Source organism: Pollachius pollachius (genome assembly GCF_949987615.1).
Source record: "Pollachius pollachius genome assembly, chromosome: 1".
Classification (NCBI taxonomy): domain Eukaryota; kingdom Metazoa; phylum Chordata; class Actinopteri; order Gadiformes; family Gadidae; genus Pollachius; species Pollachius pollachius.
The window spans coordinates 14,506,584-14,529,551 of record NC_136934.1 but is presented as its reverse complement, the minus strand read 5'-3'; the positions used below and the strand labels follow the sequence as shown (position 1 = coordinate 14,529,551).

At 42.5% G+C, this 22,968-nt stretch overlaps 3 protein-coding genes across 5 annotated transcripts in view; all 3 read right to left on the bottom strand.

The window, feature by feature from the left end:
- Nucleotides 1-277: 277 nt before the first annotated feature.
- LOC307071054 (phospholipid phosphatase 1-like) lies at nucleotides 278-5,690 on the bottom strand. The gene is made up of 6 exons (XM_079729921.1): nucleotides 5,263-5,690; nucleotides 3,641-3,792; nucleotides 2,911-3,200; nucleotides 2,531-2,588; nucleotides 1,645-1,821; nucleotides 278-1,285 (listed from the first exon to the last, which is right to left on the bottom strand). Exons 1-6 carry the CDS (start codon nucleotides 5,318-5,320, stop codon nucleotides 1,163-1,165), a joined length of 858 nt encoding a protein of 285 aa, XP_079586047.1. The 5' UTR covers nucleotides 5,321-5,690; the 3' UTR covers nucleotides 278-1,162.
- A 752-nt stretch (nucleotides 5,691-6,442) lies between these two features.
- LOC307071617 (chondroitin sulfate N-acetylgalactosaminyltransferase 1-like) lies at nucleotides 6,443-14,305 on the bottom strand. The gene is made up of 10 exons (XM_079730659.1): nucleotides 14,254-14,305; nucleotides 12,329-13,002; nucleotides 11,678-11,778; nucleotides 10,841-11,019; nucleotides 10,109-10,325; nucleotides 9,647-9,748; nucleotides 8,634-8,815; nucleotides 7,307-7,401; nucleotides 6,825-6,906; nucleotides 6,443-6,740 (listed from the first exon to the last, which is right to left on the bottom strand). Exons 2-10 carry the CDS (start codon nucleotides 12,683-12,685, stop codon nucleotides 6,466-6,468), a joined length of 1,590 nt encoding a protein of 529 aa, XP_079586785.1. The 5' UTR covers nucleotides 12,686-13,002; nucleotides 14,254-14,305; the 3' UTR covers nucleotides 6,443-6,465.
- Nucleotides 14,306-17,160: 2,855 nt separating this feature from the next.
- The window catches only part of rnf122 (ring finger protein 122), a 10,323-nt gene continuing 4,515 nt past the window's right edge, over nucleotides 17,161-22,968 (bottom strand). For 2 of the 3 annotated variants that reach the window (XM_079735790.1, XM_079735788.1), the window contains 5 exons: nucleotides 22,590-22,746; nucleotides 20,111-20,156; nucleotides 19,970-20,011; nucleotides 19,689-19,771; nucleotides 17,161-18,947 (listed from right to left, as the gene is read on the bottom strand). In XM_079735790.1, coding sequence (XP_079591916.1) covers nucleotides 18,833-18,947; nucleotides 19,689-19,771; nucleotides 19,970-20,011; nucleotides 20,111-20,156; nucleotides 22,590-22,699 — 396 coding nt within the window. In that variant the 5' untranslated portion in view covers nucleotides 22,700-22,746 and the 3' untranslated portion in view covers nucleotides 17,161-18,832. The remainder of the gene's footprint in view (nucleotides 18,948-19,688; nucleotides 19,772-19,969; nucleotides 20,012-20,110; nucleotides 20,157-22,589; nucleotides 22,747-22,968) is intronic. The other variant, XM_079735789.1, reaches the window with a different exon arrangement.

Sequence of the window (22,968 nt, the reverse complement as noted above, 5' to 3'; positions counted from 1 at the left end):
ATAAACAGACAACACTCAGAGGCCATTTTAATTGTCTACCATTCCATTAGGCTCCATTAGGTTAACAAGCAACTGACCATTTTGTGTCACGGATGGTTTTTACTTAAATTTCAATCAATAGGCTGCAAGCCCCGTAGATAACATTGTCCACGTGATCAGATAATGTTGGGCATTTACTAAACACAAGGCAGAACCTTAATGCAGAAATTACAATTGTTTTTGTTTTAGCCAGTCATTTGTCTTAAAATGACTAATCTTGGTAACACGCCCTCAAGTTTCTCTTCCTTCCTGTTTATCCAGAAAATGTATTAGTGTAACACAAGCCAGACAGAAGACAACACATGTTTATGTTTAGAGGTTGGTCTATATTTTAAGATGGCCTGTCAAGGCAGCAGGATCTGGCAAAGTAAACTGTAACATTTTTATATTGACTTGAATCCTGTTTTTATTTTGAGCTGAAAAAATTGAGCTTCATTAAAACATACAAAAACAACATTGCTCTCCCACCATAGGGATACTATATACAAGATTGAGGGGTTTATGGGATTGTGAGAGATACATTGCGAGTAGCAGCAGAAAAACGATTTAGTAATTAAAACAATATTAAATATATTATTCCATATTCTTTTTGGCTATTGGGTATTTTATTTTATCCATCGTCACAGGTGCCAGGCCTTCCACAGGCCTGTTCAAGAGCAGGCCTACACTCAGTGTCTCGTTTTATTGTGTGTAAATGGTAGTTATTTTCACCATGGCAAGGGCATTAAGCACAATGCTAACCAGTAGTAACTGAAACACAAAACTACTGGTATAGTTCTGTTTTCGTTCACTTTTTATGTGAACTGTATTGTAATCAGGGTTCTGCATAATACATTTCACCATGTTCGAATGAGATGATGAAATTTCCAACGTCCACTATCCTTATATGTCTTCATAGATATAATATCTTATATCTATGCTTAACAGATTCAAGACCCTATAAACAGCCTGTTTGCTTTGGTATAGTCCAAGCGGGGATCAATAGTAAAATTGTGCAATAAACTGCCAGCAGTTAAGTTTACAGATATGAAAAGTCCACTTGAGTTCCTTAGTACATCCATAATAACCCTTACATCGAGTTGCGGCTAAGATAGCTAGCCTCTGCGTCTGTAAGGCCATTACTTCAATCAGTGCTTCCATAGTGGTGCCCATTGGAAGGGCTCTCCTGTAAACTGGTTTGGGAGATATCCTCCTCCACCAGCTCTGGGGACACGCGTTGTTTGAAAGAGTTCGACACAAAGACAACCTGTGGGGGTAATTACAACCAATGTTACATTTTAGATATGATGCTTCATTTTAGCAATATTGTACTGCAATAGTAATGCACACCAAATGCTTTTCAACAATTGTATTTTTCTAACATACAAGTATATATTATTATATTTATTAAAAAATACATATATAGTCTCAATTTAAACTAAAATTGTGTGCTTTAAGTGAAAAAAATAAAACGTATCTGTGGCCATTGTAGAGAAGTATCTGCTACATGATATATTAGCCTGCCACACATGCCTTGTGTGTATTCAATATCAATCTCCTAATATAGAGTTTCACTATAAAGCCATTAGGTCGTCGTCGACCAAGGGGGTAAAAGGCTGTACTTACAGTGAGAACGGCCACCACGGCTCCCTGCAAGAGGCCAATGAGCACGTCACTCCAGTGGTGCATGTAGTCAGACACACGGGACAGGGCCACATACATGGCTGTGGCCAGCAGGAAGAACTGGATGGTGGGGCGCAGCAACCTGGCCCATTCATACTTGAGTCTGGCCTGAATGTACAGCTGCAAAGCAAGAGAGGGACACACAAGAGTCACACAGACACCCTTATTGTCAGGCTCTCAATGGACCGTCTATCCGTTGTCTTCGGTTTATAAGTGCATACGCTGACGTTGTGCTCATGGGTCACAGCTACAATCTCGTGGAGATTGGAAAGTCCACTCAAGAATATAGCCATATGCTGAGCTATCGTCCCTATACATTGGGTCTTAATGAACCGTCTATGGGTTCTAGTAGGTCAGAAGAAAGTTAATTTTAACTCAATCAAAATGCAACAATTTAATTTTCAATTCGATTTTATACTAATATATAGTCATGAATATTATATTTAATTTCTGCCAAGCCCAAGACCTTTCGAGGACCACCTCATATAAAATTGTAAAGAAGTGATAAAAACACATGCAGTGGCTGAGCAAAGAGTGCCAAACACCCCTACATACACAACTATAAAAGAAACACTTTTTGTAATAATGACAAGCTATAATACAAAATGTACTGAACAATATTTATAATATATTTAATTTCATCATCATTCAATCTTATTTTGACTATTATTTAATATTATTATCCATTTCAAGAATAAAATCCCCAAAAAAATCCCAGTACCCGCACATATCACCAGTGGCACGGGTACCAAAAGTTGAAAAACACTGCGCGGGATTGCACTAAATTCCACACACTACAGCTTTAAATGAATAAATGTGTACTACTTACTGCCAGAAACAGCATGCAGTACATCGAAAAGGACGAATGACCAGAGTAGAAGGAAAGTCTGTAAATAGGAGACAAGAGAGAAAACGAATGAGAGTGAACAAACAATGCATTAACACAAAAAGATTCTTTCACTCCACAGGAAATAGCGACTCAGCCTTACTCAGGTGAAACTTACAAAGGCAGCTGTAGAGTAGTGCTAAATGATAGGGTTATGTGCTAAATAAGGGCAATGATGGGTGCATGTGCTAAATGAGTTAAAATGAGTAAAAGCCCCAAACATTTGATTCTTGCATATTCAGAAATTATAATTTTTGACTATTTTAAATTGAAACACACAAAAAAAAAAGTCCATTAGCCAGTCACAGTCCCAGGTTGTTTACCTGGCTTCGACCTCCTGATCCGGGTCTCCTGTACATGTGAAGTCCTCTATATATCCTCCTGACTTGCAGTCGATCGCTTCCCAAGCAGGTTTACACGCAGCCAAGTAGTGTGGGCGTAGCCGACCGATGGTGGCTTTGGCGATATCCGTCAGCGACATGGTGGCCAACGCTCCAAACACACAGCTCCCCATGGCTCTGTAAATGCTCGCCATATAGGACATCCCGTCGACGCAGGCCCGTTGGGCTTTGATGCGAGACATGTAGACGGTGAGGCACTCGCCGCAGACGATCTGAGAAGGATGGAGTGTTAGCCGTGTTTCCCATGTCAGGAGTTAGGGTCCGATAAGTAGCAGTATACAAAATATAAATGGGGAGGCAAGCAGAGAAAGACTTGAAAAGAATTGTATGATTTATTTTAGTGTTGACAGTAGGTGATTGGGTAGGTTGATCATTTCGTTTTTTGAATCATGATGTGATGAAATAAATATATACATTGTATATAGCTGTTACGGCTGATGACACCTGTACCTGATCAGCAATCAGAGCTTTATATCCCAGCACCAGAGTCTGTGTCATCTCTCTTTTTGCCCTCTATCTCGCTAGCATACGGGCTGTTGTCTTTAAATGAGAGCTCAATCGATGCTGGTACATAATGACAAAATCAGACATGCACATCTTACACAGTCACGCCATACACCATTGAGACGTCCTGTGAACAGCGCTCACTCACCACAATCGAGGTGAACGGGATCATGACCCCTCCCAGGAGCTGGTAGGAGATGGTCTCCTCTTTGAGAGGGTACCTGATGCTCTCATCGTTGCAGAAGAAGCCCCGTTTGAACGGGCTGTGTTGAGGAGTAATGATGAAAAAGGGAAGCCCCACTAGAAGAGTGAAGAGAAATGAGCGCACGTTTATGATATGAAATAACCATATACCAACATCCAAAGGTCTATCAGAATGAGACATTTGAAGTCACATGGTCACTAAGGATCCCGTGGCTCTCGACAGAGACATTTATATCTATACAATTTATATCTATTCATGATAGATTGATAGACTGTATACATATGCATCTATCGTCAGGCTGTCCATAAGTTCAATCATTCAGTCTTTTAGGAAACCAATGCAGGTACAGTATATTGGGCAAGCTGCTTAGTGTTTTACTTTATCTAAAGTTATTTGTTTTATACCCATATTTGTTGCTGCTATGACTCCTGTATTTCCCTCCGGGGATTAATTAAGTTAATCTTATTTGTATTGTTTCTGTCCTCACCCCTCCACTGTGCTAAGAATGTGCCCGAGTTCAATGTAAGCAGTTAGTTCTGTATTTCTTGTGGCTCCCTTTGTGAGCCTCAACCTTGCAAAAGCAATGAGCAACGTGTTGACCAATGTTATGAAACACATCTGAAATGGAAAATTTGCGGTTTGGAGCGACCATGCAAATAAAGCCCAGACATCAAGGATAATTAGACTAGAACTTGACAGCCTAGTTCAATAGAGAAAAAAACAACCAAGAACTAACATGTAAAAAACAAGATACAATGCCTTCAATTTCAGTTTTTGGTTTAATTTCATATTCCTTCCTTGGCACAACAGGTTGCAGGGATGGGTGTAAACACTTGGACCACTTACTGAGCTAGTTAGAAAACGTCTGAACACATCGTTGTGTGTCTGTCTACAAGGAATGTTTCTGATACCTGTAACCACCTAATGATTGCAGGTGTGCCAGTGACGTTTCAGGGTGTGTGCAAACACCAAATATTTTGCCAAACCTTGTGATATTACAGCAACTCCAGTTCAAGCAATTATTTTATATAATAATCTTTAATTTGGAACTAAGAGCCATTCAAACCGACACCGGCTCTGGGGTGTAAATTAACATAACTGCCCTGTCCCCTGTGTAGGCCTACCATAGCCAAATAATAAACATGATGGTTAAGGCAATAGTTTTCTCAATTGGTAAAAATTTTCAACAACATATTCAATGTCACAGTGTAGGCCTATTTTGTCATCATCCCCTTGAAGGTCCATTGCTCCAAAAAAGGAAACATAATTTACCTTTGATAGGTTTTATAAAGTTTTATTTTGGCTACAACTAAAAAGGCTGTAGCCTTCATTTTGTGAATAGCCTACTATTTAAAAAACTTGGCTGAAGTACAATGATACTATGTTTCGCCATGTGGGTACTTCTATGTGGGCCAAGCCTACATCCCAGTGTAATTGGGGGAAATGCGTTTATTATAGGCGTCTTCAGTCAAACAGCCGTATAGTCCTGCCTGCCCATATCCATAACTTATTCGCAGTTTAATCGACCAATATACAGACAGACGTGAAACCCTTTCTTTACATACCCAGAGCGAGGCAGGTAATGTCGATCAAGATGACTGGGATCCTTCCAGCTTTCGACATGTTGAGTCTTCTCAAAGACTGTCTGGAAAATAAAAGTCTCGTCCCGAGTGATCGACTGCAGATGGTTCGTCCAGAGAAGAGGCTAGAGTCTACCGGTTTTGCTATGCGTGCAAAAGTATCGAACAAATGTTGGCATGGTCAGCTTAAATACTTCCTCATACTTAATTACTTCCCTATACGAATGTTAAAAAACTAAAATGGAAAGGCCCATTTATATGAGTAAAAGGAAGAACGAAAATACTATCCACTGTTCAACGTCTAGTCTAAAATCACGCTATAAAAGTATGCTCTATCGTGCCTCCATAGTGAATGTCTTACTTAAACTAACTATACCTCTGCCTTCCGCGTATCGTCGATCTACATCTAGAGATAATCACGGCTGGGAGGATTACTGACTCGACGATCGCTGAGCGGGACCACAGGATCGCACCATGCGCTGACTCCTCCCATTTAACTCGTACCGTAGTAGAGGTGTGTAGCCTACACGTCTCCATCATAGGTCGTTCTGTCGCTATACATAGATGAGCACAATGAGAGTATTCGTTATCCTTTCAATGAAAGGATCCAGGATCTAAAAGATCGCCTTATCGTGTGGTGTCTTGGTAAGGCCGTGCATTGTCTTAAGAAATTCTTCTTTTTTTTTGTCTTTTCTATATGTTTGTTTATTATTGGACATAATGAACCACGAGGATAGGCCGTGCTATAGCTATGGCTCTGCGGCGATTCAAATCTTAAAATGCCGATTAAAGTAAAGTCGCTAGATCATTGGCTGGCATGCTTTTTTGTGTTAATATAAACAATTATGTAGGCTCTGTATAAAAATTAAACGATATAAACAGATGTTTATCTAAATTCATGAAAATTAGATCAATCAATCAATTTTGAGAGTTGTACAGAGTGAAGTGCTTATTCTTGTAAAACAAGCAACAAGTAATCAAGTCACCTGTTGTTTATAATGCTAAAATATTACAATTCCTCAGTGGAGAGTTGCTAGAAGTTCCCAGAAGTTCATAGAAGTTCATAGAAGTACTTTTAATTTACAGCAAAATCTGACAAAAAATAATTTCGCAATATCATCACAATTTGATACATTTGATTCACAGATCATGGGTGTACTTTGAGACCGAAGTATAACATCCATTGCCTCAACTCCTTTGGTTTTGAGCTCTCAAATGGTCCTCAATCTGTTGCTTGAAGAACAGCTCCCCCAAGCGGCCATGCGAGGCCTCGCTCATGGCCTTGGTCTGCATACACATCTTGTACTTATCCGGAGTCAACTCATCCGCACAGTGCTTCTCATGCCAGAAGTGAAAGAGGCCACGCGAGGGAGAACGAATCACCATGAGCTTGCTGTGAAGATACTTCCTGTACAGATGCACGTCCTCCAATCCCCAACCTTTGATGCTCCGATCGAACCCACCTACCAGGAATCAGGTCAGCAATGTTAGTTCTGGATAGGGTCCATAGACGTGTGATCGTCAACAGACAAAGGCATATATGTTACCTATGTTGAGGAAATCAGAGCGGTACTGGCATGTCATACCAAAACCAAAGTCCCTCCAGAATCCTGTGTCCTTTTGTATCACCTGTTTGAAATGACAAAGTGTAATATTAAAAACTAGTAAAATACAATACTAATTCAATGTCACTTACTTGCTAGCCACACACTCACTTTCTCTCGCTCACTCACTCACTTACGCCCACCTACCTACTTACATACACTCACTAACACACACTTTACAACTCACTCACATACATACTTGCTCATTTATCCCCTCCCTTAACCACGCAACAGCACCCTTGCGCCCTTACTTAATCACTCACCCACTCAGTCAGTCACTAACTAACTCCCTCACCCAAACACAAACACACACTAGCCTCCTTTACTCTCTTCCTCCCTCTTTCACTTTCACTCACCGACTCATCAACTCATCCCTTACTCACTTCTACTCCCTCCCTCCCTCTCCCTCCCTGACCTGGACCCACCAGTTGCTGTTCAATTGGGGGGGGCTGTGTCAGGTTGCTGTAGATGAGGGATGGGTTGTACTGGCTGAAGAGCACTGGGTAGTAGACCTTCTTACCTAGAAACAACCATGGCGTCAAACACCCCTGCTCCCAAAAACAGAATGTTGTGTCTGCAGCATTTTCACGCACTAGAGCTGTATGGTATGGTAACTGTTGAATACATTCTAAATCAATACAATTAATTTTTTCTGCGCTAATTTGTTTAAACCGAAACTAGTAATGAAAACTGATTTGTAATGAAAACTGATTTGAAATGAAAACTGATTTGAAATGTAGCCATTATTGCAACAAAATAAATCGAATCGTCTTGAGGTAATTGCATCATGAAATTACCAACAGTGGTCACAGATAAACATTATGTTTTAAACAAATTAACACAACTAGTTAATACCAGCCACTTTCACGCCATCAATCAATACATTACATTTTGGACGAAATATATTGGTACATCCTAGCCTGGCTCCGCCCGCCTAAGTACTTCCGCTCAATTTTAATTTCCCTTCAGTAGCCTGCTGCGTCTGGGTCTGCGGTATGTTAGTGGGTTTTCTCCGTCGAAGTTTTCTGCATCCAATCAGCGAACAGAGGTAGTGGCTGAGAACAATGAGGTTAAAGGGGACATACCATACCACCAGGAGTGAGTGTGATTAGCCATTACAAGCCGTTTTCAAAATGTGCAGCATTGTGACATCACAGGTGGGCGTGTCCATCTAGATGTGTGACGGATAGATGGACACGCCAACCTGTGATGTCACAATGCTGCACATTTTCAAACCTGCTTGTAATGGCTAATCACACTCACACTTGGTGGTATGATATGTCCCCTTTAAAGTCAGCTCTCGTTGACGGCATCTTCACGCACGGTGTTTGGTTTGTTAACAGCCTGCGCGCAACGTGATTCCCGGCCAAACATTAGCGATTGGTTATGGCAGATCCAGAGTGGCACTGTGCAGATCCAATAGTTTTCAACTTCAACAGACACCCGCCTTCAAGTGAGTTAAGGTTTGTCAATTGAGTAGGTCCAGACTCTCTGTACAAATAAATAGAAGTACGAGAGTCTGGTAGGACCAGGCTAGTTGCATCCCTACTTCTAAACCAAAAATGAATGGACTCTCCTTTTTCTGCTCTCATACATCTGTAGTGGCTGTGTCAAACCTCACTCTCTAGCATGGTCCCTTAGTATGCCTCTTCAACTCTTAATCTCTGTTTGAGGTGCTTTGAGTTTAGTAGGTCAAATTTACTATTTAGACTAAATCCAGGCCTAGAGCCGGGTGTGAAAGCGGATTCTCACCGGGCTCTGCGTTGAGTCTGCATGAGGTTAAAAAGTCCAGCGTGAAGAGGATGTCCACGTCGCAGAAGAAGAGCAGAGCGTTCTGGCTCCTCTTCCAGGCCCGGGCCCCCACCTCCAGGCCCCGGCCACGGGAGAACTCCTCGTTCATCTGGATCAGTGTGAAGTTACGGAACCGAGTCTCCCTGGAGAGAGAAAGATTCAAGGGAGTGGGGGGCCCTGCTGTTAGCCACAGAAATAACCGTCATCATTTAACCAATCAACATCATGTCCAAACACAGTCTACCTTATATTTAAATAAATTGGAAGCTAATTAGATTTAATCATGGTATATCAATCTGGAATACGAGGAAAAAATATGAATCTACTGTATCTCACACTAAGCCTCTTAATGTCTTCAAAATGCCTTGGTTAAAATATCTATTAGCCTGATGATAATCACTTATCTGCATATGTTTGCTAAACTTGCCAAGAGGAAAAGGTAAAAGAAGAAATTGAATAAGAAACTCAGGAATTTACATTTTGTTATGCTTTGCATTCTGGACATTTCCCCATGTCTCAAACGCCCGAGGCATCAAAAGATTAGCTGATTAAGACAAACCGCAATTTATGAGGAAAATATGCTAATGTAGCAACTACCTCTCTCTCTCTCTTTTATTTTTTTAACGCCATGTAGGAAAAGATCTGCAATGCAGCAAAGAGACCTCTCTATTTGTGAAATGGTGGTTCTTAAGTAGAATGTGACATTTTGTGTCTACAGTCACCATATAAAAAAACCTGATAAACAGAGGGTATTATGTTATTGTTCTCAATTCGGTTTTACCTTTGACCTCCCTTTAAAATGAGAAAAATCTAAAATGTACCAAAATGAACAAGGCCTGACATTTCTGAGTAAGTGTGTTAAGTGTGAAGCTATTTCCAGTGGTGTCATGTGTTATGCATGGAGGTGATAAGGAGGCCGCTGTTGTATGCTTGTCTATTAGATGTCATGCTGTTTGTCATTTGTTGAGTGTTACCTAGTGGTCTGGTCCAGAATAGCTTTCACCTGGTCAATCTGATCTCGACCGAAGTACACCACAGTGAGGTGGACCACGTTATCTTGATTAATGCACACCTTTCTGGGAAGAAACACACACATACACACACCCACACACACAAATACAGGACTCCCTTAGAACACTAAATGAAGACGACACAACATCATACTTTCTTTATTATATTTGATTAATCTTTCTTCTCTGAGATGTATTTATTGCTAGTCTGTTCACTCTTTACAGCCTTTTATTAGGTAAAGGATATCTGCAAGAAGCACTTTCATACTTGACATAGTTTGAAGAAATGCCGCTGCTAAATACATTTTCTTAAGACATACAGATCTCTACCATCTGTACTGTTGTGATGTGTGTGTGACTGAAAGAATCACACACGTGTGAGATATGAAACCACGTTGATCATATACTTGCTGGGATCTTTAATACCTGAAATTGCCCATGAACTGTCTGAAGGCATCGGCCCTCAGAGAGAGGGGCAAGATGATGTTGATGAGCAGGTTGCCTGTGTCCACCCTCTCGCTCTTCACCTTCATCATAGGGCCGAAGGGCCGGAAGAAAACCAGCCGGGTGAAGTCGTGCACGCCCCCGCCTTTAAACAGCATCTCGTACACCGTTCCCCGGTCCCTTTCTGTACGTGTCAGCCCTGTTCATGTTCCACACAGAGGGAGACTTAGGGTGTTGGTAAAGGGTGGGGGGGGGGGGGTGGGGGGGGGCATGCATATTAACTAACCCTTGCTCATGATTTTTCCATTTGACTGATATAGTCTGACATAATGGTGCCATTGAAAGGAAAGAGAGGGAGACAGAGAGAGGGTTAGGGTCTAAGCTGTAAAGTTGGAGGTTTGATCCCCCAATTTCCACAGCCAATCTGTAGGCATCCTTAAACAAGAGGCCTAACCCCTAGCTGCTCCTTCATAGCCCAGACATACTTTTTTTTTTTGTTTTAACATTTTATTAAAGAAAATGATGCAGTATGATGTCGATAAAACAAACAGGTACAGTAGAAGGCATTATCAGTTTTTACAAATTATTATGACTTCTTAACCCCTCCGACCCCCACTTCCTTCCCCTTACAGGCTTCCTCAAACACAGACATACTTTTGAGTTACTTCAGTGGGTTGAACCATCGTTCGTCCAAAACCACTTCATGACTCTCACCTTGGAGGAAGTCGGACGGAGCATATGTGCGCTTCCCCGTGGTGATGTCGCTGTGCTGTTGGGGTCCGTTGAGGACGTGGAGAGCCGTCTCCAGAGTGGTTAACAGCTCGTCCCTCCGGTCCTTCCTCACAGGCCTCTCCTCTGGGTGTCTGGTCAGCCCTGTCTCCAGTTGGTACACCCTTATGAGGGCAACAGAACCATCCCCACCACAGTGATGTTAACATGAGTATGGAGCTGTCTCCGCAATGATAATGTCCCTAATGACGCATGACAATAAACTCAGGAAATTGAAATCTGGTCAGAGTTAACGTGACCATGCTACAGATAAAATATATGTAGTGGTTGATGGCTGGTTTAAGCAGCCTCATCTGGCCCAAGACAGACGGTTTGGATTAATGGCCCGGGTAGGGCTGTGCACCTTTGAGGCATTTGGTAATCAGGGCACACAGGTTAAGCCAGCCACCGCTATTCACACTTGCTCTTGCCAGCAGGAAATACCTGCTCAACCTGTAACATTTCCTCCAACTCTGCAATAAACCCGGTAAAGCCACCTAGGTGGCATGTGGGAGCCAGCTGGGTAGTGGGTGGCAGTATTTACTTCTAAAAAAGAGGTAAACACAGAAACGGTGATAGTCTGATATCCAAACACCTAACGTAACTCGTTATTTGGACAGAATTATTTGGCCCTCTGAGAATAGTAGTCTGAATTTCCAGAACCCATTGGGGATGTATGCAAAAAGGGTTAGGGTTAGGCTATATTTAGAACAAGTCACTGATCCAAAGCTGCTGATGGGGACCAGGTTAATAAGAAGCCAACGTGTCACCTGCTGTACTCACCGACGCAGCGTGAAGGCGTCGAAGGGGATGACCGCATACTCGCTGGAAAACTTCAGACCTGCGCTCACCTCCGCTTGGTTCAGCTGGGAGCTGAAGAACTCCTGGAGGAATACGAGGCCATTATCTACAGTGACTAGCCGTGAGCTCAGATACAGGTAATAAAGGAGCAGCTGGGTGCTAGGGATGTAGGATGACATCCAGCTCAGACAAGCGTACAGGTTGGTTTTGAACTGGGGATCGAACCAAGTACCTTCAGCTGTGTGGTGGTTCCCTAGTGGAATATGAATATACATTTACATTGAGGGGATTTTGCTGACGCTTTTATCCAAAGCAACTTAAAAACATTCATTCACACACCGAAGGCGGAGTTAACCACGCAGGGTGACAGCCAGCGCGTCAGGAGCAATCAGGAGCTTGCTCTGGGACACCTCAACACTCAACTAGGAGGAGCCAGAGATCGAACTAGCAACCTTCCGGTTACCAGTTAACCCGCTCTTCCTCCTGAGCTACTGTCGCCCTGCCAATATGATGCAACATTCATCATGACGGCTTGGGTTGGAGGCCCGTTCTTAGGGGTTAGAGTTCTCAGCGGCCTTGCTGCACAGTATCTTCACCTCTCTGTACTCTACACCCATGGTCCGGGCTTCTCACCTTCAGGTCGTTCTGTTCGGGGGCTTTGTGGAGGCTCTCCAGGCCCAACGGGAGGAACCCCTCGGCCTTGGCCCTCTCCAGGGACTCCTGGAGCTGCTGGGTCCGCTCCTGGAGCGCGTCCTTCAGCTGGGCTATCTGCTTGGTCAGACTGTTGATGTAGTGCCGATGGGAGTCCTCCCTCTCCTGCAACAAGGCCATGTACCCCTCTTTGCTGTTGGCCCCTCCGGCCCACAGCAGAGCCTGCCGGTTGGGGCCTGCCGTGGGTCTGCAGGCCAGAATGTAGAGCAGGCCGAGGCAGCAGCAGAGGAGGACTCCGAACCCCCCGATGCGCCCCAGCCCCAGCCAACGCTTGAACATGTTCTTCACAGGTCCCGTCAATGGGGTATTCTCCAACCAATGGCAGGCCAAGGGACGGTGCTTATTGTGGTGATGTCATGTACGTGAGCCCAGGCATGGGTATACTAATGATCGATTCGGGGGACTCTAAAAGTGTGTTTCTTCAAGTGACGTCCCATTGTTCTTCGGGCCTCGGCTTGTTCCCTTTCGTTTATTTTCATTCAGCTCTCAGAAGAAGTCCCCCACCGAACAATCCCAGGTGTAGTGAATTTGACCCTTCCAAATGGTTACTTCATACTTTATGCTGGGTAGCAACATAGTAGGGAGTACAGACCGCCCTTTATTGGTGATAAGGAGAAAAGGAGAAAAATATCATGAATTAAAATATATTACCAGATAAATATAGTCATAAACATGTGTTGCTCATTTCCAGATTGATATATACATTATATATATATATATGTATATGTCAATCTATCCACACTGTGGATACTATTCAATGCGCTCTGAAACTATGTTACCCAAAGATATTTGGAATAGTTTAAGAAGTGTGCTCTATTTTTGTCTTTCTCAAGCAGTAAATGGTTGATCACAGTTAGAATTTGCACATGTAAAAGACATGACCTTATATTGACTGCATGCCACGACGTTAAGAAGGAAACAGAAACAAGCCTTACTCTGTCCTTCCCCTCTGCCTGTTTGTGTGTGTGTGTGTGTGTGTGTGTGTGCCTGTGTGTGTGTGTCTGTGTGTGTGTGTGTGTGTGTGTGTCTGTGTGTGTGTGTCTGTGTGTGTGTGTCTGTGTGTGTATGTGTCTGTGTGTGAGGAAATGTGTGTGTGTGTGTGTGTGTGTGTGTGGATGCACTATACCAGAGTGAGGGTTTACTCACAGCACAGATGGCTCTTTTATTGCTCAGGTATAAGCTGATCTCATGAAAGACTTGCTTATGTTTCCAGGTCCACCCAAGTGATGGCTGCCTCTGTGTTCGGGTGTGTGTGTGTGTGGGTGTGGGTGTGGGTGTGTGTGTGTGTGTGTGTGTATGTGTGTGTGGGGGGGAGGGAGTACAGGTGTGTGTGTGTGTGTGTGTGTGTGTGTGTGTGTGTGTGTGTGTGTGTGTGTGTGTGTGTTTGAACATACACATGAATATGCATGCTTTCTGGGACATGTTTTTATGGACATCCATGAACACATGTCTTCCCCCTTTTCAAACAGTATAGAGTAAAGGGTCTCCTACTGGCCTTCAACAATTTTCTAAAACAAGCCAGGAATACATTAATATTGTGCTAAAATCCCTGTAATTTCAATATGATATATGTGATATGCTATCATTTGTAAACATGCATCTTAGGTGTAACATATGCAACTAAGCCTTTTTTCTATTTTCTATATTAGTCGGGCATGTTCAGCTAAATATGTAACCAAGCGGTGGATCAACAGAGCACCATTGCAGAATACCAATGTAGTGCAATGATTCTTTCCTGCATTTTACCCTCATGCACTTCTCAAGACACTTGTAAAGCGACTGGTAATTGGTAACCCTGTGATAGACATTAATCTCTTTCTGATGCATAAAAGATGATACAAACTCACCGCAGGATCTTCAGCTGATCTTTCAGAGATGCGCCAGTGTCCAAAAAGTTTGTATTACTCTATCGATTACATCACATTTCTTTGTTGCTTCTCTTGGATCACCAATTAATAATCCTATGAATCACCATTAAGGAGTTTAAAATCGACCATGCGGCATATCTTCTGTCTTCATCTCTCTTCAGTGCCTTTTATCTCTTTCTCTCTCTACACATCTCTATCTCTCTTTCACACACATTCTCTCCACCTCTCTCCCTTCCTCAGCCTCTCTCTCCCTCTCCCTCTGACTCTCTCTCTCTCTCTCCCTATCCGACTCTTTCTCTGTCTCTCTGTCTCTCTCCCTCTCCTCACCCTTTGAGAACCAAAAGGAGAGTTTCAGACTTTCTCATCAGGAAGCTCCGCCCTCTTTCTCACTTTGAGTGAGCGTGATCCAGTGTTGGCCCCGGCCCCTCCTGCCATCTGCCTCCATCTCCTGCTCCCTATGCAGAGTCTTCCCAGGCTCTCGGTAGGCCCTAAACTCTAATTAGAAGGCAATGCATGTACAGTGAGAGGAAATGCGCTTCTGAGTTTGACGCACGACCACCTGCAGTCTGCCGAGGACAAATAGCTAGGTAGCGTCCGGACCCCTCCAATAGGAAGAGACCCTCCACATTTAATGAGGTGGGGTACAGTGCGACTGTAGTGTACAGTGTGACTGTAGTGTACAGTGCGATGCATGGGACTTTTTTGTTGCTCCAAATCAATCAACTCTTTATTTACTGAATATACAGTGGGGCAAAAAAGTATTTAGTCAGCCACCAATTGTGCAAGTTCTCCCACTTAAAAAGACGAGAGAGGCCTGTAATTTTCATAGCGGGGAGCCCGAATTTTCAATGTAATTTTCACATTGTCTGATTTTTTAAGAATTTATTTGCAAATTATGGTGGAAAATAAGTATTTGGTCAGCTACAAACCAGCAAGATTTCTGGCTGTCACAGACCTGTAACTTCTTCTTTAAGAGGCTCCTCTGTCCTCCACTCGTTACCTGTATTAATGGCACCTGTTTGAACTCCTTATCAGTATAAAAGACACCTGTCCACAACCTCAAACAGTCACACTCCAAACTCCACTATGGCCAAGACCAAAGAGCTGTCAAAGGACACCAGAAACACAATTGTAGACCTGCACCAGGCTGGGAAGTCTGAATCTGCAATAGGTAAGCAGCTTGGTGTGAAGAAATCAACTGTGGGAGCAATTATTAGGAAATGGAATACATACAAGACCACTGATAATCTCCCTCGATCTTGGGCTCCACGCAAGATCTCACCCTGTGGGGTCAAAATGATCACAAGAACGGTGAACAAAAATCCCAGAACCACACAGGGGGGACCTAGTTAATGACCTCCAGAGAGCTGGGACCAAAGTAACAAAGGCTACCATCACTAACACACTACGCCGCCAGGGACTCAAATCCTGCAGTGCCAGACGTGTCCCCCTGCTAAAGCCAGTGCATATCCGGGCCCGTTTGAAGTTTGCTAGAGAGCATTTGGATGATCCAGAACAGGATTGGGAGAATGTCAGATGAAACCAAAATAGAACTTTTTGGTAAAAACTCAACTCGTCGTGTTTGGAGGAGAAAGAATGCTGAGTTGCATCCAAAGAACACCATACCTACAGTGAAGCATGGGGGTGGAAACATCATGCTTTGGGGCTGTTTTTCTGCCAAGGGACCAGGACATCTGATCCGTGTGACGGAAAGAATGAATGGGGCCATGTATCGTGAGATTTTGAGTGAAAACCTCCTTCCATCAGCAAGGGCACTGAAGATGAAACGTGGCTGGGTCTTTCAGCATGACAATGACCCCAAACACACCGCCCGGGCAACGAAGGAGTGGCTTCGTAAGAAGCATTTCAAGGTCCTGGAGTGGCCTAGCCAGTCTCCAGATGTCAACCCCATAGAAAATCTTTGGAGGGAGTTGAAAGTCTGTGTTGCCCAGCGAAGGCCCAAAAACATCACTGCTCTAGAGGAGATCTGCATGGAGCAATGGGCCAAAATACCAGCAGCAGTGTGTGAAAACCTTGTAAAGACTTACAGAAAACGTTTGACCTCTGTCATTGCCAACAAAGGGCATGTAACAAAGTATTGAGATGACCTTTTGTTATTGACCAAATACTTATTTTCCACCATAATTTGCAAATAAATTCTTTAAAAATCAGACAGTGATTTTCTAGTTTTTTTTTTTTTCATTTTGTCTCTCATAGCTGAGGTATACCTATGATGAAAATTACAGGCCTCTCTCATCTTTTTAAGTGGGAGAACTTGCACAATTGGTGGCTGACTAAATACTTTTTTGCCCCACTGTAGTTAGATCTTGCTATTGGTGATCAACGGTAAAATAACTTATTGTTATTAAGCCTTTTCGGTTGATAAATAGATATAATAACGAATTTAACATAAAATTTAATATCAAAAACGTAACTGTCTAAATTGAGGTGACACTTACCTCTTCAATGTGTCACTTATATTGTTATTGGACAATCGTAATTTTAGAGGTTGTTTTTTCTATAATAGGATAGGTAATGGCATACAATAGGGGTACATTAATTAACCATTAATAAACATTATGCTGATTAACCTACAATTAACAGTTAATGAACAGTTAACTAATGGTCAAGTACTAAATTGCTAATAGGGTTCTAACTAAGGTAATTGTGTTCAGGTTAACTATAATAATGTCTGTTGCTAGAACCAGAATACGTAACTGTAGCACATGCCAAAAAGATGTCCTTCTAGAGTAAAACTGAAACTTTATGTACCACGCTCTACCAGATGGTGGCGCCAAAACAAAGACAAAACTGGAGAGACTGAGATTACTAGACAACTGAATTTATTATTTTTCAAAATTGACAGTATATTTACAGCCTTTAGATTACAAAATATGGAATGTAGACTAGACCCGCTTATGTCTTAAAAATGTAACACGTTCTTGGCAGAAAGGTCAATAGATATACATGTGACTATTAACTAAAGTGTATGTGCCAATCTGGATCATTGTTTGGGGCATTTGTGCTCAATTTAGGCAGTGCTTGGGTACAATTTCCGAAAATAGGTAATTCACCAAAACCTTACAATGAGAGAATGCCAAAACAGCAACACCAACACAACAATAATTCCACTGAAAATATCTGTGTGAAAAAAAGTGGTGTTTAGTATAATTGCCTCCCAGACACTTTCCAAAAACACTGCTAAAGTGCTATGCTTTTGTGAAATCCTCATTTTCTGGAACTAAAGAGAATAAGAATTTAGAGTTATTACCACACCCTCAGTTCTGAAGCTGCTATGATGTCTTCGAGAAAATATGTTTTTAGACTGAGAACACAAGCATGACTGCATTAGTTTCTTTTTAGTGACTTCAGAGTGATACACATACAAAACATCAACACATTTCACCTAAAAAATAAAGTGAAAACATGGTATTGGAAATTCAGTCAACAATGCTACAACAACAAAACCAAAACATGATTCATTAGTTGGAGAAAACCCAGAGGTAATGAACAGAAACTGTAAAAACTGTAAAATAGATTCAATTAAACCAGGGCCCTATTATGGGTTATCCAACTTATTTTTTATACAGAACGGTAACGTTGGTTTATAAGACAAGTGATTATTTTAATACCCTCGGCTTCCACAGATGGAACCTATAGGATATTGAATTGGTAATCAATAACCGTTTATTTAATCACGTAAAACAGTGATCAATGGTAACGTATCGCTTTTAACAACACCTGTTAGCTTTAACTTGAGCATTTTGGAGTTGGATAAATGTTAGATGTATGAATAGCTTTGGTCTATTGCGTTAACCACAGTTAATTCTTCATGTTTTAGCAGGCTAAATATAGATCCCTGCTTGCCTTGACGGCTCAGTGCCGTCCGTTTTTGTTGTTGTAGAGAGAACACGAGAAGGGCCAAAAGAATCCACTTGGCACTGATTCCAAATTCCCTTCAAATAAAAACTAAAGGAGTACTAATACTTTGTTTTGTTGTTTTCAAGTAAACAATTAAGATCATTATCACATCAAATTGATGCTCTCAATTCAGCAGCCACGCTCTCACACATCAGATCAATGGCAATGCCATCAGTCAGTAATTCCTTCACACAGTTTCCACGTAAGTCCATATAAAACATGAAAAAGGTGCCTGTCCTTCACAGCTTCACTGCCACCCAACTTAGACCAAAATACAAGAGCGTAGAGTTAGGTTGAGAGAACTGATGGGATAAAAATGGAAACAAGAATATAGTGGGGTGTAGAAGGAACATTTCTGTAGCGTGACATGTGGGTGGCTTGTGTTAAATCGCTCAGACACCACCATGTATGATGTCGCCATCTCAGGGCTGGTTGCTTGGCAACAACATCCCTCCGAGTCATTCTTCTTTCAGTGGTAACTAGGTTACCCCCGACTCACCATAGCGTTCATGTAGTGCCGGTGCAATTTTTTTTTTGTTTGTTTTACAACACAAGTGTTCTCTGCCTGTTGATGGCTAGCAAACACTAGCTGGTGTGTCCTGGCACGCTATTCCTCCCCAAGCCTGGTTGAAGTGTGTTATACCAGCTCATCCAGCAGGGTGCCGATGCTGTGGTGCTGCTCTGGAGGGCCGGAGATGGGCTTGTTACACATGGGGCAGACGCAGCGAACCTCCAGCCACTTGACCAGACACCTGCATCACGAAGGGGCACAGAACACAGACAAGTCACGACTCAAGATGACGAGAGAGATGGCATACAAAACATAAAAACAACTCATACCCCCCCTAAACTCTGACCCCTGATCATGATTCATTCAGCTCCCACTCACCCATCACAGAAAAACACCTGATTCTTAGATAACATGATAATTCCCCTTGTGTATGACATGGGTTCCTCGATCACACATTTATAAGTGATTTGCATGATTGACTGAAATGGGTTATGCATCGTCATGATTATGTTTATCATTAAAACGGCATATGGTGAAACGCACAATCATCAGACTGATTGGTGAACACAGCAAATCATTGAGGTAATTGTAGACGTCAACACACATGTTATTATTGCTACGACATTAAAAATCTAGGCGGAGAGGCAGGTGAGGGGCACATGGACAATACTTATATAACAGTGTTTGACTCTCAATACCGAAACCGAAATACGACTTCGAGTTTGACTTAGGAATACAGTTGTGTTTTCCAAAGCCCAACGAGTACATTGCTGGTCAGGTGCATTGCATCATCAACAGACTGTGTCAGTGGGTTGTAGATTGTAGATGTGAGCCGAAGCAGAAGAAACCTAATCTTGAGCCTTCTTGGCCATGAAAACGTGAAACAAGATGGAACCCGATTGTAGTGAAAACAAGTTGAATAGTGAATAGTGATCACATGGCTGGAGGATGACACTCCGCCAACGTGTCTGCCCGTACTCACTTCCTGTGGAAGGCATGTTGGCATGGCAACACCCCCAGCTCATCTTTCACTTTGAAGTCCTCCAAGCAGACGGCACATGTCTGCTGTAGGAGGAAAGGAGATGGAGACGGAGAGGGTGGGAGAGAGGGGTAGACAGAGAGAGAGACATAGATATAGAGGGAGAGAGATCGAGAATGGGAGAGAGAGATCAAGAGTGAGAGAGAGAGAGCGAGGGGAGAATTGTTAGGACCTGTGAGGCATTTCTTTTGTACTATTCATTATTTTTGTGGGGCTTTTCTTACCCCATGGAGATTTAACTTTTTGGGATCTCCTTTTAGAACAACCTGCAGAACAAAGAAATTAAAACACAGTTGGAGAAAATTAAAGCAAGCTCGCCTTGCAGGACTGATCATGGATTGCGGAGTGGTTATAGCCGGACTCACCTCTCTATATCCAAACCGCTCACTCTGGGCCTGGTGTCGTAATTTGCTGTTGGTAGATAAACGGTGAATATGAATATTAATGGAATTTAATATTTATCTTACTATGTACTGGCACTATTTACTTAAGCCTGTTGCAACAACACTCTCATACTGTACATGTACAAATACACACACACACTTCCAAACCAACTCCCCCCCACACACACACACACACACACACACACAAACACGTACAGCTGATTATGTTGCTTCTTTGAATGCGTGCACCACCCTCATCTGCGACAATGGCTGGAGATCTTTATCCCTCAGCTGAGTGCGTCTGTTTGGACGGTTATTTCGGGCTCCCCGCTAAGATTTGTTTTCACACGGCTAAACATAGGGCAGTCTGTCACTGCATGTTGCTATTTCTCAAAACAAAATGCAGCTTCATCCCCTGCCAGGAGAACCCCAATGCATCCCTAAACCTGATATCAAATAAAAGAGTGAATCCCTCTCAAATAGGCTGATAAGAGTAGCAAAGCACACACTGGCTAATGGCCGCCTTCAGACGTTGTTTTATTGTTAGCTCTGATTGCCACTGAACAATTGTCTGCTGGGAACAATGCGAGGATACAAGCCTTACATGCACGAGGGCTTCCTCTGTTGAGGGAACAACCTCAAGTGGGTGAAAGAGAACATGACAGAGGTATTAGATAATTCTGTATGAGCGACAGGACCTAGACGCGCCGCAAAGGAAACGCAGGCCGAGTATGTACCCACTTATTGTCTGCACGAAAAGTGAAAACCACACAATCAGCGTATGAGAATGTAAAGCGACGAAAGGCCTTCAAGAGGTAGTTGTATTCAAATGACGTTTATGCGCCGAGCCCATGTGAGTTGGTTGTGGTGTAGGGGTTAGTTTGTGATGTTAAGAGAGGATGTAGTTCACATAGTAAGGGTCTAGATATAAATAACACTCCATTCTAATCAATAACACTTCATATTCATACATACATTTGGGTTTGTATGTATTTATGTGTGCGTGCTATGTGACTCATACAGACTTGTAATATACATACACAAGGTTCGAAAAAACCCTGGGAACATACCAATGACAACATGTGCTGTCTGTATTTGCATAATGCCGGGTGTAATGCCGAGTGTAAAAGTGCATTCATCAGTTGGCCATGACGAATCAACAGGGCTATAAAAGATTTTCTCAATCACTAAAAATCTCCTATCGGAGAGAAAACCCTCACATATTGAAAATAACTGGGCCGAGGGAAGTGACTCATTGGTTATGATTCACACTAAGGTGTCGTCTGGCAAATCTTTCTTTGGTTGTTGAAGAATGTGCAAACAATTTATAAATTCGACATTAACAATTCATATCAAGCTCCCACTGATACACAGTAATGCCTGTACCTAATGGTTTTAGACATTGACTGATTCTAAAAAACGCACACATTTTAACTGATCTCTACAGCTTCCTTCCAATCCAATACCAATCACAAAACATTTTCTCCGGTTAAAATTTGAGGTTTCTCTATGTTCTCTTGCCTATATTTGCATTCAACTAGACATGATCTTCTTACTTAGAGTCTAAGCAAAGAATATGGTGCATCCACGGCCGTGCCTTCACCGGCAACGGATGTCAGTTTATTTTTGTGTCTTTGAATTGAATTTCAAATATGTATTACATTGTTAACATTTAACAATCCTCGGAGTGTCTCTTCTGTTATGTGCATTTTCAATGCATGACAAAATGAATGAGCTCCGATTGGACGAATCGACTCCCTGGTGACTTTGTCGCTTGATGTCGTCAGTGAATAGAACAAAGCAACAACCAGATAGCTGCTTAGCCTGACATGCAACAAACCTTGACGAGCTATGAGACACAGAAAGCTTTTATATGTATTCTGTTTAGAAGCTTCTTCCTCATGCCTGCTTCCGGTATCTTGCTTAGACTTTGTGTTCCATTTAGAATTAAAAACTTGTATTTTGTACACGGTCAAAGTAAACAAAGGTTACCAATTTTCCTCTGTGTATGTTATTTGAGCTCCAGTACTATTCTTCAGAATGTCTTCATCAAGCTTGAGGATGTTTCGGACAGAGGTCATCGTGCCTTGTCTCTGATGACGTAGCTCTTGGCTAAACACTGTTGCTAGCTACATCCAGACACCATTGTTCCGGTGCCCCTACTGGCATTGCATGCTTCCTCTTTAATTTATTTTTAAATGCTGCCTTCCTTCTTTCCTTCGTAGGGTCCCCTCTTATTCTATCATATACAGTGCACCCTTTGTGCAATACCTCGGAGACACCGACATGCACGTCCAAGCCCACACGAGCACATGCTCACACACACACACACACACACACACACACATATAAATACACAAGTACGCAGACACACAAGCACGTGTGCCTGCACACACACACACACAAGCGCACAAACACACACACACAAATGCACACACATCTGTACAACTTTTCATCTCACCTGATGAAGTAGCAGCAGAAGATGAGGCTGAGGATGAAGACGAAGATGCCTGTGCCGAAGATGACCATGTAGATGTTGAGGGGCAGGTCCTGGAAGGTGATGGGAGGCATGCTGCACGACTTGTTGGAATTGACCAGTCCCAGACCACAGAAGCACCCTATATTGAGGGGAGAGGGGGGAGAGGGTGCCTCAAATACATGGATCCTCCGATAGATTAAGTGATGTTAAGCTAGAGAACTGAATGAGGAAGACTCTAAATAAACAGTCCGAACATGCACACTCACTCACACACACACACACAGACACATACACACACACAATTCACATGCATCTCTTCTTTTGTTTGTGTAAAATACATACTCCCCCCCTCATGCAGCCG

What these genes read in the sequence shown, in the direction of transcription:
- LOC307071617 (XM_079730659.1), bottom strand. Translation starts at nt 12,685, where the DNA reads ATGTTCAAGCGTTGGCTGGGGCTGGGGCGCATCGGGGGGTTCGGAGTC. An exon ending in GACGCCTTCACGCTGCGTCG is followed by an intron (nt 11,020 to 11,677) that starts GTGAGTACAGCA and finishes TGCCCTCATAAG; the next exon opens with GGTGTACCAACTGGAGACAG. An exon ending in CCCCAATTGAACAGCAACTG is followed by an intron (nt 6,907 to 7,306) that starts GTGGGTCCAGGT and finishes CATTTCAAACAG; the next exon opens with GTGATACAAAAGGACACAGG.
- LOC307071054 (XM_079729921.1), bottom strand. Translation starts at nt 5,320, where the DNA reads ATGTCGAAAGCTGGAAGGATCCCAGTCATCTTGATCGACATTACCTGC. An exon ending in GATCAGGAGGTCGAAGCCAG is followed by an intron (nt 2,589 to 2,910) that starts GTAAACAACCTG and finishes TCCTATTTACAG; the next exon opens with ACTTTCCTTCTACTCTGGTC. An exon ending in CCGTGGTGGCCGTTCTCACT is followed by an intron (nt 1,286 to 1,644) that starts GTAAGTACAGCC and finishes TTACCCCCACAG; the next exon opens with GTTGTCTTTGTGTCGAACTC.